The 16,248-nt window shown below is 41.3% G+C and overlaps 1 protein-coding gene across 2 annotated transcripts in view; it reads left to right on the forward strand.

Moving 5' to 3' along the window:
* AK3 (adenylate kinase 3) overlaps positions 1 to 16,248 on the forward strand; it is an 88,367-nt gene that overhangs the window by 71,425 nt on the left and 694 nt on the right. For both annotated transcript variants that reach the window (XM_049774028.1, XM_049774019.1), the window contains exons 2-4: positions 11,154 to 11,273; positions 11,924 to 12,096; positions 12,705 to 12,823. In XM_049774028.1, the coding sequence (XP_049629985.1) occupies positions 11,154 to 11,273; positions 11,924 to 12,096; positions 12,705 to 12,823 (412 nt within the window). The remainder of the gene's footprint in view (positions 1 to 11,153; positions 11,274 to 11,923; positions 12,097 to 12,704; positions 12,824 to 16,248) is intronic.

A 16,248-nucleotide genomic window follows, 5' to 3' on the forward strand; every position in this document is an offset into this window, starting at 1 on the left:
ACATGCTGAAATATGTTGGTGACAAAAAAAAGTTGGTTGAACTGCCTGCTATTGAGGTAAGGTTTTCCAAAGCAGAAAGAAATAAAGATTTTTGTTGTTGTTGTTGTTTTTGTTTTTTTTGAGTCACAACAGGCAGCGCTTAGGAGTTACCAGTACGCCTGGTTCTTCACTCAGGAATTGCTTCTGGTAGGCTCCAGGGACCATATGGGTTGATGGGATTTGAACCACCTTCCTTCTGCATGCAAGGGAAATGCCCTACCGCTGGGCTATGTCTCCAGCCCCAGAATAAAGAATTTTTATTAGAATTTTTAAGGGGCCAGAGTGATAGCATAATAGATAGGATGCTTGTCTTGCACTCAGCCTACCTGGCATCAGGTATGGTCCCCTGAGACCTGCCAGGAGTAATTTCTGAGTGCAGAGCCAGGAAAAACCCCTGAGCATAGTCAGATATGACACCGCCCCCCCACTCAAAAAAAAAAGAAGGAAAAAAGAAAAAGAATTTTATCAGAACTAGTTTTATTGTGTATATGGTTGGTAGACCAGCTTTAGCATAGTTAAAGATACATCAAAATTACAAAGTATATTAACAACGGAATTTAAAGCTAATTAAACTGGGGGAGGAGTCACACCGGGTGGCACTGTTACTCCTGTCTCTGCTACTCCTGTCTCTGCACTCAGAAATCGCTCCTGGCAGGATTGGGGGACCAATGGGATGTGGGAATCGCACCAAGGACAGTTCTGGATTGGCCACATGCAAGGCAAATGTCTTACCGTTGTGCTATTGCTCCAGCCCCAAAAGCTAATTAAACTTTTAAAAATGTAAGAGATAATGTTGTTTGTTTATTCTTTTGTTGTTTGGGGGCCACCCCATCTCCTCATGTGCTCACTGTTTACTCCTGCTCTGTACATAGGGGGTGATGTGAGCCAGGGTCAGCTTTATGCAAGGAAGGCATTCTGCCCAAATTTCTTAAATTGAATTTTCCCTCTTCCCTTCCTTTTGCAGTTCTGGGATAATGGGTTGGTTGAGGTGGCCCTGGGCATCCCAAATAGCTGAGCATTTGGCATGCGAGAAATGCTGGGGAAGGGGATCTGATTCTGTTTGCTTTATTTTATTATTTTGTTTTTGCTATGTTTTGTATTGGGGGGAGACACACCCAGCAGTGCTCAGGGCTTATTCCCTGTTTTATGCTTTGTGCCCAGGGATCAGTTCTGGCAGTGCTCAGGGGACCGATTGTGGTGCCTGGCATTGAAACAGTATCCACCACATGCAAGACAAGTGCCTTACCTGCTATGCTATCTCTTTGGCCCTAGTGTTTTTTCTTTATGTGCTTTATTTCTCGTTCCATTCCCTCCCCCCCTTTTCCCTGTTGCTTCTTAATGTATTTGCAAGATGGTAGTATGCTAAATTATTTCTTGCATACCTTTTCTCACTTTTGTGGACAATTTCACACATCATTACATAGTCTTGGAAATGATCTTTAATTTCATCCAGATTGCAGAATATTTACTTTAAAAGCTTTTCTATTGTTGTTCAGTTATGCTCTGATCATTCCTTACTATAAGGAATTGAGATTATACACTTATATGAACATTTGTCAGCAGCTGTATTAACTTCAAAACATGTATAGAGTAGAATTTCTGTTAATAAGATACTTCTGGTTTTCTATCTAGGCATCATTTTATGAAGCTGATATGTTTTATAACCAGTGATTACTTAATAGCTGAAGTTTAGAATCATCACCTGATATAAGGAAAAACAGAAGTAAACAGTAATAATAAACCCACACACCACTCCTGCTCCTTGGAATCATTCCTTGTCATTCTTTTGGTTTCATTTTTCTATCAAAATATTTTCATACATAACACTGTTTGATTGTTTTTATTCCATAATAATGTAAAGTTTTATTACATAACAATGCCAAAAGCAGTCTTGGCAGGCACTTGGCTAATTCTCTACAACCCTGTCTCTTAACATATGTAGGAAAATTGATCTGCCCAGACTGCTCAGACCCCCCCCCATTTGATACTTCATATCTGCTTCAACAAATTTTCAGCTCATTCAAACTGATTTGGGGCTGATTTGGGCCATTAATAGGTTTTTAAAGGAGATACAGAATTAAAGTGAGGACTAGAGCATGTCTTACATGCTGAGGTTTTGTGTTCAATCTCTGGCACTACTGATTCTCACATTCCCTCTCTGTCCCTCTCAAGCTCCTCTAAGGCCCTCAGCACCCTCCAATCTGGGCAGCACTTCGTCGTTGATCCCAAGCACTTGTCTGATCAGACCTGCACAGATTGGCCTCCCAGATCCCCTGAGCATTAATGAAAGGATCATCCCAACACATATACATATATATTTTTTCAAGGGCAAGTTAAATTTTTTACAAGTCACAGTGACAGTGAATTAGGGCAATTCCCATCACCAGCGTTGACCTCCCTCTGCCTCAGTTCCTAGCATGCTTCCCCTGTCTCCACCCTTAGCCCCCTGGACTGCTAGTGTAACAAGTCCGTTTTGTGTGTAGCTTGTTGTACTTTGGGTCTCTTGATTCTGTTGTCATTGACTTTAACCCAACGTATGTATATATATTTTTTTCGGCCACACCCGTTTGATGCTCAGGGGTTACTCCTGGCTAAGTGCTCAGAAATTGCCCCTGGCTTGGGGGGACCATATGGGACGCCGGGGGATCGAACCACGGTCCTTCCTTGCCTAGCGCTTGCAAGGCAGACACCTTACCTCTAGCGCCACCTCACTAGCCCCCCAACATATATTTTTAATAGAATTTAAGATGGTGTTTTTTACAATATGATCCTATCTCTCACGTTAGAGTATTTTATACTTTAGAATTCTGTTTATTGTTCTTAAAGTGAAATCTGCTTTCAACTGTTCCTATTTCTCTTTACATTTCCCTTTCTGTTTTTGTGTGTAATTGCAGAAAATTATTTTTAATAGCCTGTTATCTATTTAGTCTATTTATCTATTATGTGTTTTGTCTATTATCTATTTGAGAACCAGGCCCAGATATGCATGAGGGCTGATCCAGACTCCCTGTACATAGGCCAGCATCATTTGTGCCAGAGGTTCCCAAGCTAGGTTTGGCTGTTTGGAAGACAAAGCTCCTTTAACCTCTGTGCTGTCTCATCAGCCCTAATAATTTATTTTGAAAATATTTTTGTTTTGTAGAGGTGATAGGTGTGAAACTCACAAATTGATCATTGTTTGAATACTTGACTTTATTTAAACACTATGCTATACAAAGTTGTTTATAAGACAATTGTTGAAGTTATTCATTGTTCCAATCCCAATCCCACCACCAGTGTGACTTTATTCACCAGTGTACCCCTTTCCCACTCTCCCTATCAAGTCTACCCCCTTTAACAGGCAGAAAAGAATTTGATTTATTCTATTTCTTGTTACAGTATGTACCTTACAATCATTTTATAAAGGTCATTGAGAATTTTCTGAGCTGTTAGGTGCTAATTATGCCTTCAATATTATCTTCACTCCTTGAGCTTAGTGGGCTTTTAAGCAACTTTCCCATTTAATCACTGTGATCCTACTAAGTTGTCAATACTGTGAAATTTGGAGTTGTTATGTGGCTGAGTATACAACTGAGAGTTCTAGGAGCTGTATGGTATTGGGATGATTCAGTAGCTTGGTGTCTTTTCAAGATTAGTTGTGCAACTTGGCTGTTGTCTACCAGAGGCAGTTAGATGGGGGTGGGGTGCTGGGCATTCTTGCATGGCTGGGACTCACCATCCCACATCCTAAGAAAACTCCAGAGGTTTTAGCCCAGAGATCTGGCTTACCTGGGATGACTCAGCTGCAGCATCTGGCCCCAAACTGGTTCATTTTTTTTCTGGGTCACACCCAGTGACACTCAGGTGTTACTCCTGGCTCTGCATTCAGAAATCGCTCCTGGCAGTCTTGCGGGACCATATGGGATGCTGGAGATTGAACCCCATTCTGTCCATGGTTGGCCATACCCCACCACTATACTATCTCTCTGCCCCTTATAATTGATACATTTTTAATTAAAAGGCAAATGGTATCTTTTTGAGGAGTCTATTCAGATAGAGCATTGAATTATTGGCAAAGGAATAAAATATCATCAATGTCTAAAGAATGTACTGGTAAGAGTCCTTGCATATAATTATGAGAGAGGGTAAAAATTTGAAACATGGTATCTGAATAACAAACTTTAATAAAGTGGTCAATCTTTAAAAATAAATTAATTAATTAAATAAATCTCCTGTTGATGTTCAGGGCTTACCCTGCCTATGTGCATAAGGATCATTCCTAGAGGGAGTCTGGAGACAATGTGTGTTGTGTTTGGGATTGGACCTGCGTCTGCTGCATGCAAGACAGGTGCTTATCTACCATACTATGGTTTTGTTATACAGATCTTTCACTTCATTACATTCGTTGCTAGGTATTTGACTTTTTTTTGGCATGACATTCTGGATAGAATGGCTTTCCTGCTTTCTTCTCATTCACTTATATAGTATATATAATTATTGTATATTATATTATATTATACTATATTATATATTGCATATATATTTGCACCAGACTTTGTATTAGTTTTGTAACCACTTTGTTCTGCACTCATCATTTTTAATAGTTTTTCAGATAAGTTTTTAACACTTCATACTTATATTTAGGGGTTTTTTTGGGGGGAGGGTTTGGGTCATACCTGGCAGTGCTCAGGAGTTACTCCTGGCTCTATGCTCAGAAATCGCTCCTGGCATGCTTGGGGGCCATGGGATGCCGGGATTCGAACCACCATCCTTCTACATGCAAGGAAAATGCCCTACCTCCATGCTATCTCTCTGGCCCCCATACTTATATTTTAGCATACCTTTAATAAATAAGGGTAGTTTCATTTCCAACCTGGATTTCTTCTTCTTTTTTTTTTTTTTTTGTTGTTGTTGTTTTTGGGCCACACCCAGCGGTGCTCAGGGGTTACTGCTGGCTGTCTGCTCAGAAATAGCTCCTGGCAGTCATGGGGGACCATATGGGACACTGGGATTCGAACCAACCACCTTTGGTCCTGGATCGGCTGCTTGCAGGCAAACGCCGCTGTGCTATCTCTTCGGGCCCCTATTTCTTGTCTCATTGTTTTGGCTAAGACCACTAATACTAGTCTGGGGCCCCACGATTGATTTTTTTTTTTTTTTTGACCAATAGGCAAGAGTTGAGTACTGCAAGGGTCTGAGGATGTGGTGCTTGTTCAGACCCTGTGGTTCTGGCCATACACTACTCAAGGGACTCCAGGGTTATTATCTTCAGCTATGCTGGGCTGGAGGGACCATGCTGTGCTTCGACGTAATAGAACCTGAATTGAGCACATCCTAGGTGTAGGCCCTAACTTCCCTATTATAAATCTACAAATTTAAAAATTTCTTTGTTTTTGTTTTTGGGCCACACCCAGCAGTGGTCAGGGCTTATTTTTGACTCTGTACTCAGGGATAACTCCTGGTTGCCTCAAGGTACCATATGGATTACCTGGGATCCAACTTGGGTCAGCTGTATGCAAGGATAGTGCCTGCCCATTGCACTCTTGATTAGGTCTCCAAATTTAGGATTTCTTCTAGGTTATTTGTTGGACTGTAACTGTTTATGTTAGAATTGATAATACTTTGCATTTTCATATCTGTTGTAGTTTTTCTACTTTTATTTCTGATTTTATTCATTAGAATGTTCTCTCATTTGTAGCCTGGCTAAATGTTTATCGATTTTATCTTTTTGAAAATCCTTAATTCTACTATCAGTTATACATGTTGTTCATTATCTAGTTCCTTTAGCTGTAAGGTTTTATGGTTCTAGTCAAGTTATTTCTTTATGAAGGTCTTTATTTTTTGTTAGTACCCCCTTGTAGTCCCACATTTGTTGTATCCCATAGGGTTTTTTTTTTTCTTTTGGTTTTTGGGTCACATTCAGCAACAGTGTCTCTGCACTCAGGGATCATTCCTTGCAGTCTCAGGTGACCATATGGAAAGTTGGGGGTTGAACCTGGGCATACCAGGTGCAGGGCAGGCACCCTTCTTGCTATATTGTCAGTCTGGACTTTGTATCCTATAGCTTCTAATAACTTGTGTTTTCATTTCATAATCTGTTTTGAAATTACTGCTTTAATTTCCTTTTTGACCCATGGTTGCTAAGAAGTAATATGTTTTAATCTCACATGTTTGAGGTTTTCTAATTATTATTGTGTGCATATGTGATCCTGGAGATTGAACTCACATATTTTTTTTTGGAACTTACATCTTATACATGCAAGGCATGTACTTTACACTGAACCACATCCCTAGTCTCTGATTTTCTTTTGGGGTTTGAGTTCTAATTTTATAACATGATGATTAAAAAAGAGATTTATGGGTATGACTTCAATATTCCTAAATTACTGATTTCTTATTTTGTGCAGCTAAGCATATAATCTATCCGTGAAAAAGTTCTTTGTATCTAAATTGGATTGACACTCCATCCAGCATGAGACAGGCGCAAGGAGAATGAGACAAAGAAACATAAGTGGACTGTCCAAGTTTTAGGGTCACCTAGGAAGCTGTGAGTGTATAGATTGGCCATTTATTCAATACAATATGGGCACCTACCCTAGTTCCCAGATGTTATTGTTTAAGTTGATAAGACATTTAGAACAATTAGAAAGGGGGTGCAGAGGGCTGGAGAGATAGCATGGAGGTAGGGCATTTCCCTTGCACGCAGAAGGAGAGTGGTTCGAATCCTGGCATCCCATATGGTCCCTGAGACTGCCAGGAGCGATTTCTGAGCATAGAGCCAGGAGTAACCTCAGCGCTGCTGGGTGTGACCCAAAAATAAAATAAAAATAAAAATAAATAATAAAAAAAGGGGGGGGCAGAGAGATGGCACAGCATTAAGTAAGGCCTTTGCCTTACATGCAGCTGACCTGGGACAGATCCAGGTTCCATTCCTAGAATCCCATATGGTCCCCTGAGCCTGCCCCTGAGTGCAAAGCCAGGAGTAACCCTTGAGTGCTGCCGGATGTGTTCCAAAAACAAAACAAAACAAAACAAAACAAAACAGAAAAACAATATCCCCCCCCCCCAAATAAAGAATGGTTAGTGAGCACATCAAAATTTAATGCGTACATTAGGAGCAAACTGGGATATTTAACAGTCAATCAAAAGGCACCATTAAAATATAGAGTAAAATCATGACAGTGGTCTATTTTATTTTTACTGTGTTGCCTTCTACATCTAGAAGACCCAAACCTGTCTTATCTCTTTTTTTTGTTTGTTTTTTCTATTTTCCTATAAACAATTCTATTCTTGAATGCCTTTTTTTTTTTTTTTTTTTTTTTTTTTTTGGTTTTTGGGCCACACCTGGTGATGCTCAGGGGTTATTCTTGGCTCTGCACTCAAATCACTCCTGGTGTGAGGGAGCACATTGGATGACGGGGATTGAACTGCAGTTCGTCCTAGGTCAACCATGTACAAGTCAAATGCCCTACTGCTGCGCCACTTCTCCAGCCCCTTCAATGCATTTTTGTTGTCAGTTTATATTATAAGACCAACACTGAGCAATAGCCCAGGGGACTGTCCTAACCTGGGATTGGGTTTTTGTTAGGGGAAATATCCCCCATATTATGTGCACTTGGAAAAAAGTAAATTCTGCTTTTGGAAGGTGAAGAGTTCTATAAATGTCTATTTTAGCCCATTGGTTCTAGTTCGTTTTTTTAGAATGTTCTTTATTCTGCTTTGAGTGGATCTGTCCATATTAATAAATGGAGTTGAAATGATTTACTATTCTATATTGACTGCAGTACTATTACTGAGGCCCAGAAGTTCTGGGGGCATCAGCCTCCTGGAAAGGGTTGGAGGCCCACTACAGCCACACTGTCCGGTGGTGCTTACTGGGGAAACATGTGCTCCAGTCCTTACAGCTACTTTCCTGGCTCTGGGATTTTGCTTTTTAATCTATTCTGCACTTTTTTTGTTTTGAAATGGGTGGAAGTTCTAGATCATTAACATTTTGAGTGGTTACTGAATACACTTTAGGCATTGTCTTTATTGGGGGGGGGCATTTTCTTGATATGTCATTATTCTTTTGTTGTCTATTTTCTCTTCTTATAATTTAACATTTTTCATTTGCTTTGAATTTCTTCTGTGTTTTATTTCCACAGATTTTGTTTGTAGGTTGTATGAAATAAAATTGAGTCCAGGGAGCTGAATTTACAGAGGTACTTTGAATCAGCTGCAGAAGGAGCTCTTTCCTTTTTGTTTTTTGTAGTCCAGGGCCCCACCCTGTATATTCCATATTTGTAGGGGCAGGCTGACCACAAATCAAGTGTCCATAAAATGAAATTGCATTATGATGAGATGATTTTTTTTGTAAAGGGCCACACCTAGTGGTACTTGGAGGTCCTGGGATCACCTTGGTGGTGTTGGAGATCAGACTTAGGGCTCTTTGCAGATGTTCCAAAAGCACACTACTACTGAGCCATATCCTTTGTCCCCTTATTATGAATTTTTCTACCTTTGCATTTTGTCATATCTAAATGTTTTCTGCCTCAGAAATAAAAATCTCCAATTCAAAATATCTGGGTTTTGTTGCTGTTGTTCAATTGTAATGTTACGAATTGTTATATGCCCATTCAAGACAAATGCTTCATTATTTACAATTCTTTTGCTTGTTTGTTTGTTTTTGGCCACACCATGGGCATGCCTCCTGCCAGGTGTCCAACTCCAGCTCCTACTCCTGTGAGCTGGAGTCACAGTTGACTCTACCCTGGACAAGTGTTGTTCAGGCAGCCACAGATACCATCCTAAGGTGTAGGAGTTTGGGGCATCATCATCATCTCAGTCCATGCTCCTTGGCTGCCCAGCACCTTCTGATTCTGTGCCTTGTTAGTTAGTTTTGTTTTTATTTTGGGGTCATACCCAGTAGTGCTTAGGGGTTACTCCTGGCTCTGCATTCAGAAATTATTCAGGAAACTATATGGGAAGCCGGGGATCGAATCTGGGTTGACTATGTGCAAGGCAAATGCCCTTCCTGTTGTGCATTGATCTGGCCCTGGTTCTGTGCTGTTAAAAAGTGTATTGTGTTTTTTTTATTGTTTTAGTTGTGAATAAAGTTTTCATTTCATTTTAAGAATGTTCATTGCTAAGTTTTCAGATACTCATCTTTGGCTGGGAGGTGGTGGATTGGAATAGAAATCTACACCACAGTGGTACCCAGCAGCTATTTCTAGCTACTCCAGCATGGTGCTGTAGCTTTCTCCTTGGCAGTGTCCTGGGGGCCACATCGTCCTGGTGATCAGAATTGGACATCTTGCAGTCTAGCTCTTAGGCCCCATATATTCATCTTGCACTTTGAAATTTGCTATCCTCATTTACTAATTCAAATAATTTAAGAATGGATTCTTTCAGCTGCCTCTTCTACTTCTGAGAGGCAGAGCCAAGTATCATTTCTTTTTATTTTCTTTTGGTTTTTGGATCACACCCGGCAGCACTCAGGGGTTACTCCTGGCTCTATGCTCAGAAATCGCTCCTGGCTCGGGGACCATATGGGATGCTGGGATTCGAACCACCATCCTTCTGCATGAAAGCCCAATGCCCTACCTCCATGCTATCTCTCTGGCTCCAAGTATTATTTCTTTTTTTTTTTTTTTTGGTTTTTGGGCCACACCCGGTGTTGCTCAGGGGTTACTCCTGGCTGTCTGCTCAGAAATAGCTCCTGGCAGGCACGGGGGACCATATGGGACACCGGGATTCGAACCAACCACCTTTGGTCCTGGATCGGCTGCTTGCAAGGCAAACGCCGCTGTGCTATCTCTCCGGGCCCCAAGTATCATTTCTTAAGGTTTCTGTGATGCTGAGGAAATCATGCACACTGTTAATTCCATCATTTCAATCCACTTGTTGTCATTAATTGAGGGATTATTTTGGGTGCTTTTGACCACACCTTGTGGTACTCTGGGGCTATGCTGAGCTCTATGCTTGTGCCTGATGGTGCTCATGAGGGCCCATACAGTGCTTTGGATGAAACTGAGGTCAGCTGCATGCAAGACAAGTGCTTTAACCTCTGTATTCTCCCTGATCCAAGTAGAGAGATTAGTAGAGGACTTGACCTAAAGAGAAATTGTGAGAGGAGGAACCAGGACCAGTTTTAGGAACTTAGCCCCAGAAAATTGTTAGTCTTTTGTTTCTTGGTTTCTTTTGGTTTGAGAACTACACCTGCTGTGCTTGGGGATTACTCCTGGCTCTGAGCATAGGGATCACACCTAATGGGCTCAGGGGAACATGTGGGGTGCTGGGAATTGAACCCAGATTGGTCACATGCAAGGCAAGTGTCCTACCCTACTATTGCTCTGGCTCCAAGTGTTAGTTTTTACATTTTTTCCCCTCAAATACTCTGATGAGAATGAGCTTTTATTTCTCCAAAGCATTGGTCACAAGCCTGGAGAAGAGAGGTCTGTACATTAAAAGTCTGTGCATATGTTATCTTAGTTATCCCTTTCAGAACTCAACCCTAAATAATTCAAAAAGAAGAACTAAAAAGAGCAGATGTTGGGGCCAGAGAGATAGCATGGAGGTAGAGTGTTTGCCTTGCATCCAGCAGTGGTTCGAATCCCAGCATTCCATATGGTCCCCCGAGCCTACCAGGAGCAATTTCTGAGTGTAGAGCCAAGAGTAACTCCTGAGCACTGCCAGGTGTGACCCCCCCCCCCCCAAAAAAAAAGAGCTGATGTAAAGAATCTTATTTATTTATTTTGGTCACACTACTATGCTCAGTTCTTGGCTCTGCATTCAGGAATTACTCCTGGAGCTGCTCAGGACCATATGGGATTCTGAAGATTGAACTTAGGTTGGCTGTATGCAAGGCAAGTACTCCACCCATGCTGTACTATTGCTTCAGCCCCAAGATGTTAAGATCTTTATTTATTTTTGATTCTGGGTTACACCCAGCAGTACTCAAGGTCTCTCCTGGTGGACTTGGGGAGACAATAAGGGATGCCAGGGATCTCTGTCTCTCTCTGTCTCTCTTACACACACACATGCACACACACACACACACACACACACAGATTTCTGTAGATAGTCAGATCTGAGGACCTACAATAGTATCCAACAATTGCCTTTGCTGATTTCTGTATCTCTCTCCTCTCTTGCAGAAATTGGTGTGCTAGCCAAGACTTTCATTGACCAAGGCAAGCTCATCCCCGATGATGTCATGACCCGGCTGGTACTTCATGAGCTAAAAAATCTCACCCAGTATAACTGGCTGTTGGATGGTATGTGGCTGCCTCAGGTATCACAGCTTCCCCAAATGAGTGGACAGAAGCATGAGCATGTCATGGACCACTCACAGTAATGGTAGATTACAGATTATAGTAATGGTGCAAAGGGAGACTAAATTCTGTTAACCACCACCTTGAAGCCTCAGGTAGATTTTCTTTTCTGGGTCAGGTTCTTTATCAAATTGGAATGAGAGAAATGGGTCTTATGATTTCTACAACCTGTTCACTTGTGATTTCATTTCTCTCTCCTTTGAGACTATTTTATTTCAAGCAGGGGTATCACCAGAGGAGATTGTTACCATCAGCTGCCACTTTTCATCTCCAGAATTCTTATGTTAGGGTGATTTTTCATTTTTAAAGGAGGGATGGAGTTGCTGGAGGCTTAATATTTTTTGTATTGTTTTGTTTTGCGGCTGCAGCTGGCAGTGGTGGGGATACTCCTGGCTCTGTGCTCAAGGTGTTACTCTCGAAGTCCCCAGGGAACCATGTGGACATACTAACACTACCACAGTTAATCTATGACTAGGGCTTGCTAGCCTGCTGTTAACTGCTTTTTTCAGAGTGCTTTGCACTCTCTTCTTTCTATCCCGTCTCATTTCTCTCTTTATTCTTTTTTTTTCTTTAAATCCCTTATTTTTATACAGGTTTTCCAAGGACACTCCCACAGGCAGAAGTCCTGGACAGAACCTACCAGATAGACACAGTAATTAATCTGAATGTGCCCTTTGAGGTAATTAAGCAGCGCCTCACTGCTCGTTGGATCCATCCAAAGAGTGGCAGAGTCTACAACATGGAATTCAACCCTCCCAAGACTTTGGTGAGTGCTGGTGGAGGAACTGACATCATCTTCTATAGAGAAGGCCTCTCTCGCCCCTACATTTTTGAATTTTGATCTTGGAAAGCCTACATTGACCAAAACTCTTGAGGGTGGAATCTCAGATTCCTTGGCAAAGTTGTCTCTACTCCACTCAGCATGGTAATAAAAGAAGGAGCAGAACAGGAGGTTATTGTTCCTTCCAAAACTTTATTGTGCCAGGGATTGTGTTAGGAGTTAAGTTTAGGGCAGTCAAGATTAGTGACACTTAGACACTTTGGCTTACTGTTGAGATTTCTAGTTAACAGGTGAAGTAATTTTATAAATGTATAGCTATTTGGCAGCTTACAAGGTTTTTTATTGACAGGACACTGACTCTGGAAATGATCCTGGAATCTTGGGTCTGGATTTAATTATGGTTATATTAGAAGTATATAAATATATATATATAGATAGATAGATACAACACAGGTATATATATATTGGTGTGTCTGTTTTCATAAAGGAGATGTCTATTTAAAATGTATATATTTATACATATATAAAACTGCTTATCAAAATATCCTGCAGGAATAAGATTTTGATGCTGGCCTCTTCAAACTTCTGTTTAGGGCATTGATGACGAGACTGGAGAACCTCTGATTCAGCGTGAGGATGATCGACCAGAAACAGTTATTAAGAGACTTAAGACCTATGAAGCTGAAACAGAGCCAGTCCTGGAATACTACCGGTGAGTTTGTCATTTTTCACAACTTTCCTTGCTTGAGGAAGAACTGAGTCCATTTTGGCATTTCCATGCTTTAGAGTTAAAGTGCTATAATATGAGAAGGTTCAGTTCCAATTGGTTTAAACAATAAGACATTTATTAGCTGTGTAACAGCAGTTCAAAAGGTAGTTTGGGCTTCACAGTCAGCCCACCATGAGCTTGAAAATAACTCAGTTTGCAATTTTCCTTTCTTTTTTTTTTCGGAGGGGGTTGTTTTGGGGCCGCACCCTGTGGCATTCAAGCATTACTCCTGGTTCTGTTCTCAGAAATTACTCATGGGGACTAATGGGATGCTGGGGATCACACCTGGGTCGGTTGCATGCAAGACAAAATGCCCTACGCGCTGTGCTACTGCTCCGGCCCTCAGCCATTTTTCTCTTATTCTGCGTTGACTTTTTTTGTTTTGCTCAGTTTTGGAGCCATACCTGGCTATTCTTATTAGATACTCATGACATTTTGCTTGAGGGTCACAACCAGTGATGATGTGGGTGGAACCATGCAATGTAGGATTGAACCTAGGCTTCCTGTATGCACAGCAGATGCTATGACCTGTTCTGCTGTCTTTTTTTTGCAAGGGAGGGGGGCACACTCAGTGATGCTCAGGTGTTACTTCTGCTATGAGTTCAAAAATCGCTCCTGGCTTGGGGGTCCATATGGGACACCAGGGGATCAAACCACGGTCCATCCTAGGCTAGTGCCGGCAAGGCAGATGCCTTACCACTTGCACCACTGCTCCGACCCCTTGTTCTGCTGTCTTTATAACTCTGTGAATTAACTTGGTCCTGCATAGTTGCAGGAAATAATCAGTCTCCTTAGTCAGCTTCTTCTCCTGCAGAAGACAGCTTTTCACACCCTTTACTTTCATAGTTGCAGTTTCCTGGACATTCTCTATAATGAGTGGTTCAGAATCACCTTTTCACCAATGAACAGAAGTCTTGAGCATCACTTAGACTGGACCAACATGAACAGTCTTTTTTTTTTTTTTTTTGGTTTTTAGGTCACACCTGGCAGTGCTCAGGGGTTATTCCTGGCTCCAGGCTCAGAAATTGCTCCTGGCAGGCACGGGGGACTATATGGGGCACCGGGATTCGAACCAATGACCTCCTGCATGAAAGGCAAATGCCTTACCTCCATGCTATCTCTCCGGCCCCACATGAACAGTCTTAATCAGGGGATATCAGAACTGTTTGAGGCTGCGATTCCTGCCCCTTGTTTTTCTGTTTTGGTTTTTTGAGTCACACACAGAGCTTACTCCTGACTCTGTACACGGGGATCACTTCTGGCAGTGCTTAGGGCTTAAATGCAGGGGTTGGGGATCAAACCTTGGACAGCTATGTATACTGTCTCTCCAGCTTCTCCTGCTCATTGCTGACCACTCACTGGTCAAAGAGTAGTTCTAATTATTGAGATACACCTGGAGCTGTGACTGGTCCACCAGATCCAGACTTTACCATGTGGTAAAGGAAGGGCTGCTTCAGGCAAACTAAATGATGTGATAGTAGACATTAGAGCCAAGAAGAATACACAATGGCAACCAACCCTCAGTTTGCTAATAGTCTTTAAAAGCTTCTATTTTTAAGAGTCTTTTTGTTTGGGGGCCATACCCGTTGTGCTCAGCAATAACTCCTGGCTCTGCACTCAAGAATCTCTCCTGGTAGATTTGAAGGACCCTCTGGGATGCCAGGGGTTTAACTCACGTCGCCTGCATGCAAGAAAATGCCTTAACTGCTGTCCTATTCTACCATCCTTATTTTCAGTTTTTGTCTGTTCTTCAGGGAATAATATTCCACAACAAATATGGGAACTGTTCTGAATACAAAATCAAGTGCTGTGATAGAGTGCATGCTTGATTGTCACATGCCATACCACCCACCCCACCCCACAAAGAAACAATCCAGTTTCCTTAATCAGCTTTTTCTTCTCCTGCAGAGGATTGCTTTGCACACCCTTTACTTTTTATGCATTTGCTTGCTGAGTAACAACTTATTATCAAAACAGTCCAGTCCTTTGGTTTGAGCAAGACAGGAGCTAGACTGCAAATATTGAAGAGGTAATACAGAGGCAAATTTCAAATCCCCACCCACCATTTATTAAACTGGTATTAAACCCTTGCTTAATCTGTTTTCTTCTTTGGATGCTTCTTCTAATGAAAGCTTTGTAAATCCAGAACTTAAGTACTACACAGTATTTACATACTCTCTTCTTAACAAATATTTCTTACCCAAAAAACAATAGAAATGATTTTAATCTTAACTGTTGCAGATGTTGTGAAATAATAGAGAAAGAAATAATTTTGTCCTCAGTGAAATATTTTGAAATAGTAAAGAGGGTTGCAGAGTAGACCTGTTTTCAGAAAGTATGAATTATAGAGTTCTTTAGGTACAGCCGTTATTCATTGTGTGTATGTGAATAGATTGGAGGAGGAGGAGATGCAAGAGGAATACCAGAATCTTTTTTTTTTTTTTTTTTTTTTGGTTTTTGGGTCACACCCGGCAGTGCTCAGGAGTTACTCCTGGCTGTCTGCTCAGAAATAGCTTCTGGCAGGCACGGGGGACCCTATGGGACACCGGGATTTGAACCAACCACCTTTGGTCCTGGATCGGCTGCTTGCAAGGCAAACGCCGCTGTGCTATCTCTCCGGGCCCCAGAATCTTTTTTGAAAAGCAAACCCCAGTTTTTTTTTTTTGTGTTCTTCACCATATTACCCCAGGAAATTGGATCAAATATACTTTAGCTGTGATTTACTGGCAAGTCAGATTGAACCATAAACCACTTATTTTCCTTTCTCAGAACTTGCAGAGAGAGAGAGCAGGGGGGGTGGTGAACTGAAGAGAAAGAAGGAAGGATAATCAAATATTAGCAAATAGTTTTACTCAAGACATCAAAGTGGATATTTAGGTGTCTAACAGGCCCTGAATTTGGAAACTTAGTGGTAACATAAGCTGTTACTTAATTGAAATAATTAAAATTTTTTTCTCATTTTTGAAATAATAAAATTTTAATTTTTAATGTTATATGTAAGATTTAGCATATGATATATACATCATAAATAATAAGGTATTCTATCCCAAGTGTACCTCAAGGATTCACTCAGTTAAGTGGGCCAAGAAGGTTCAATGGTAGAACCTGAGGATATGGTACCACTTTGGAGCTATGGTGCAAGGTGCCTTCAATACTATCCAGTAGTGCTTGAGGTCAAGGGTTAAATGTGCTGGGGAGGTGAGACAGCCTTCAGAGACATTACATACTCAGAGATGCAGGGTTGGGGAGTTAATGATGGGGACTTCACCAGGGTCCCATGCTTGCAAGGAATGCATCCTAATTCCTGTACTAACTCCTGTACACCTAGGTAATACTCTTTTGTGGGTTTTACTTGTTTGGTTTTTTTT

This window comes from Suncus etruscus, chromosome 1 (genome assembly GCF_024139225.1).
Source record: "Suncus etruscus isolate mSunEtr1 chromosome 1, mSunEtr1.pri.cur, whole genome shotgun sequence".
NCBI lineage: Eukaryota > Metazoa > Chordata > Mammalia > Eulipotyphla > Soricidae > Suncus > Suncus etruscus.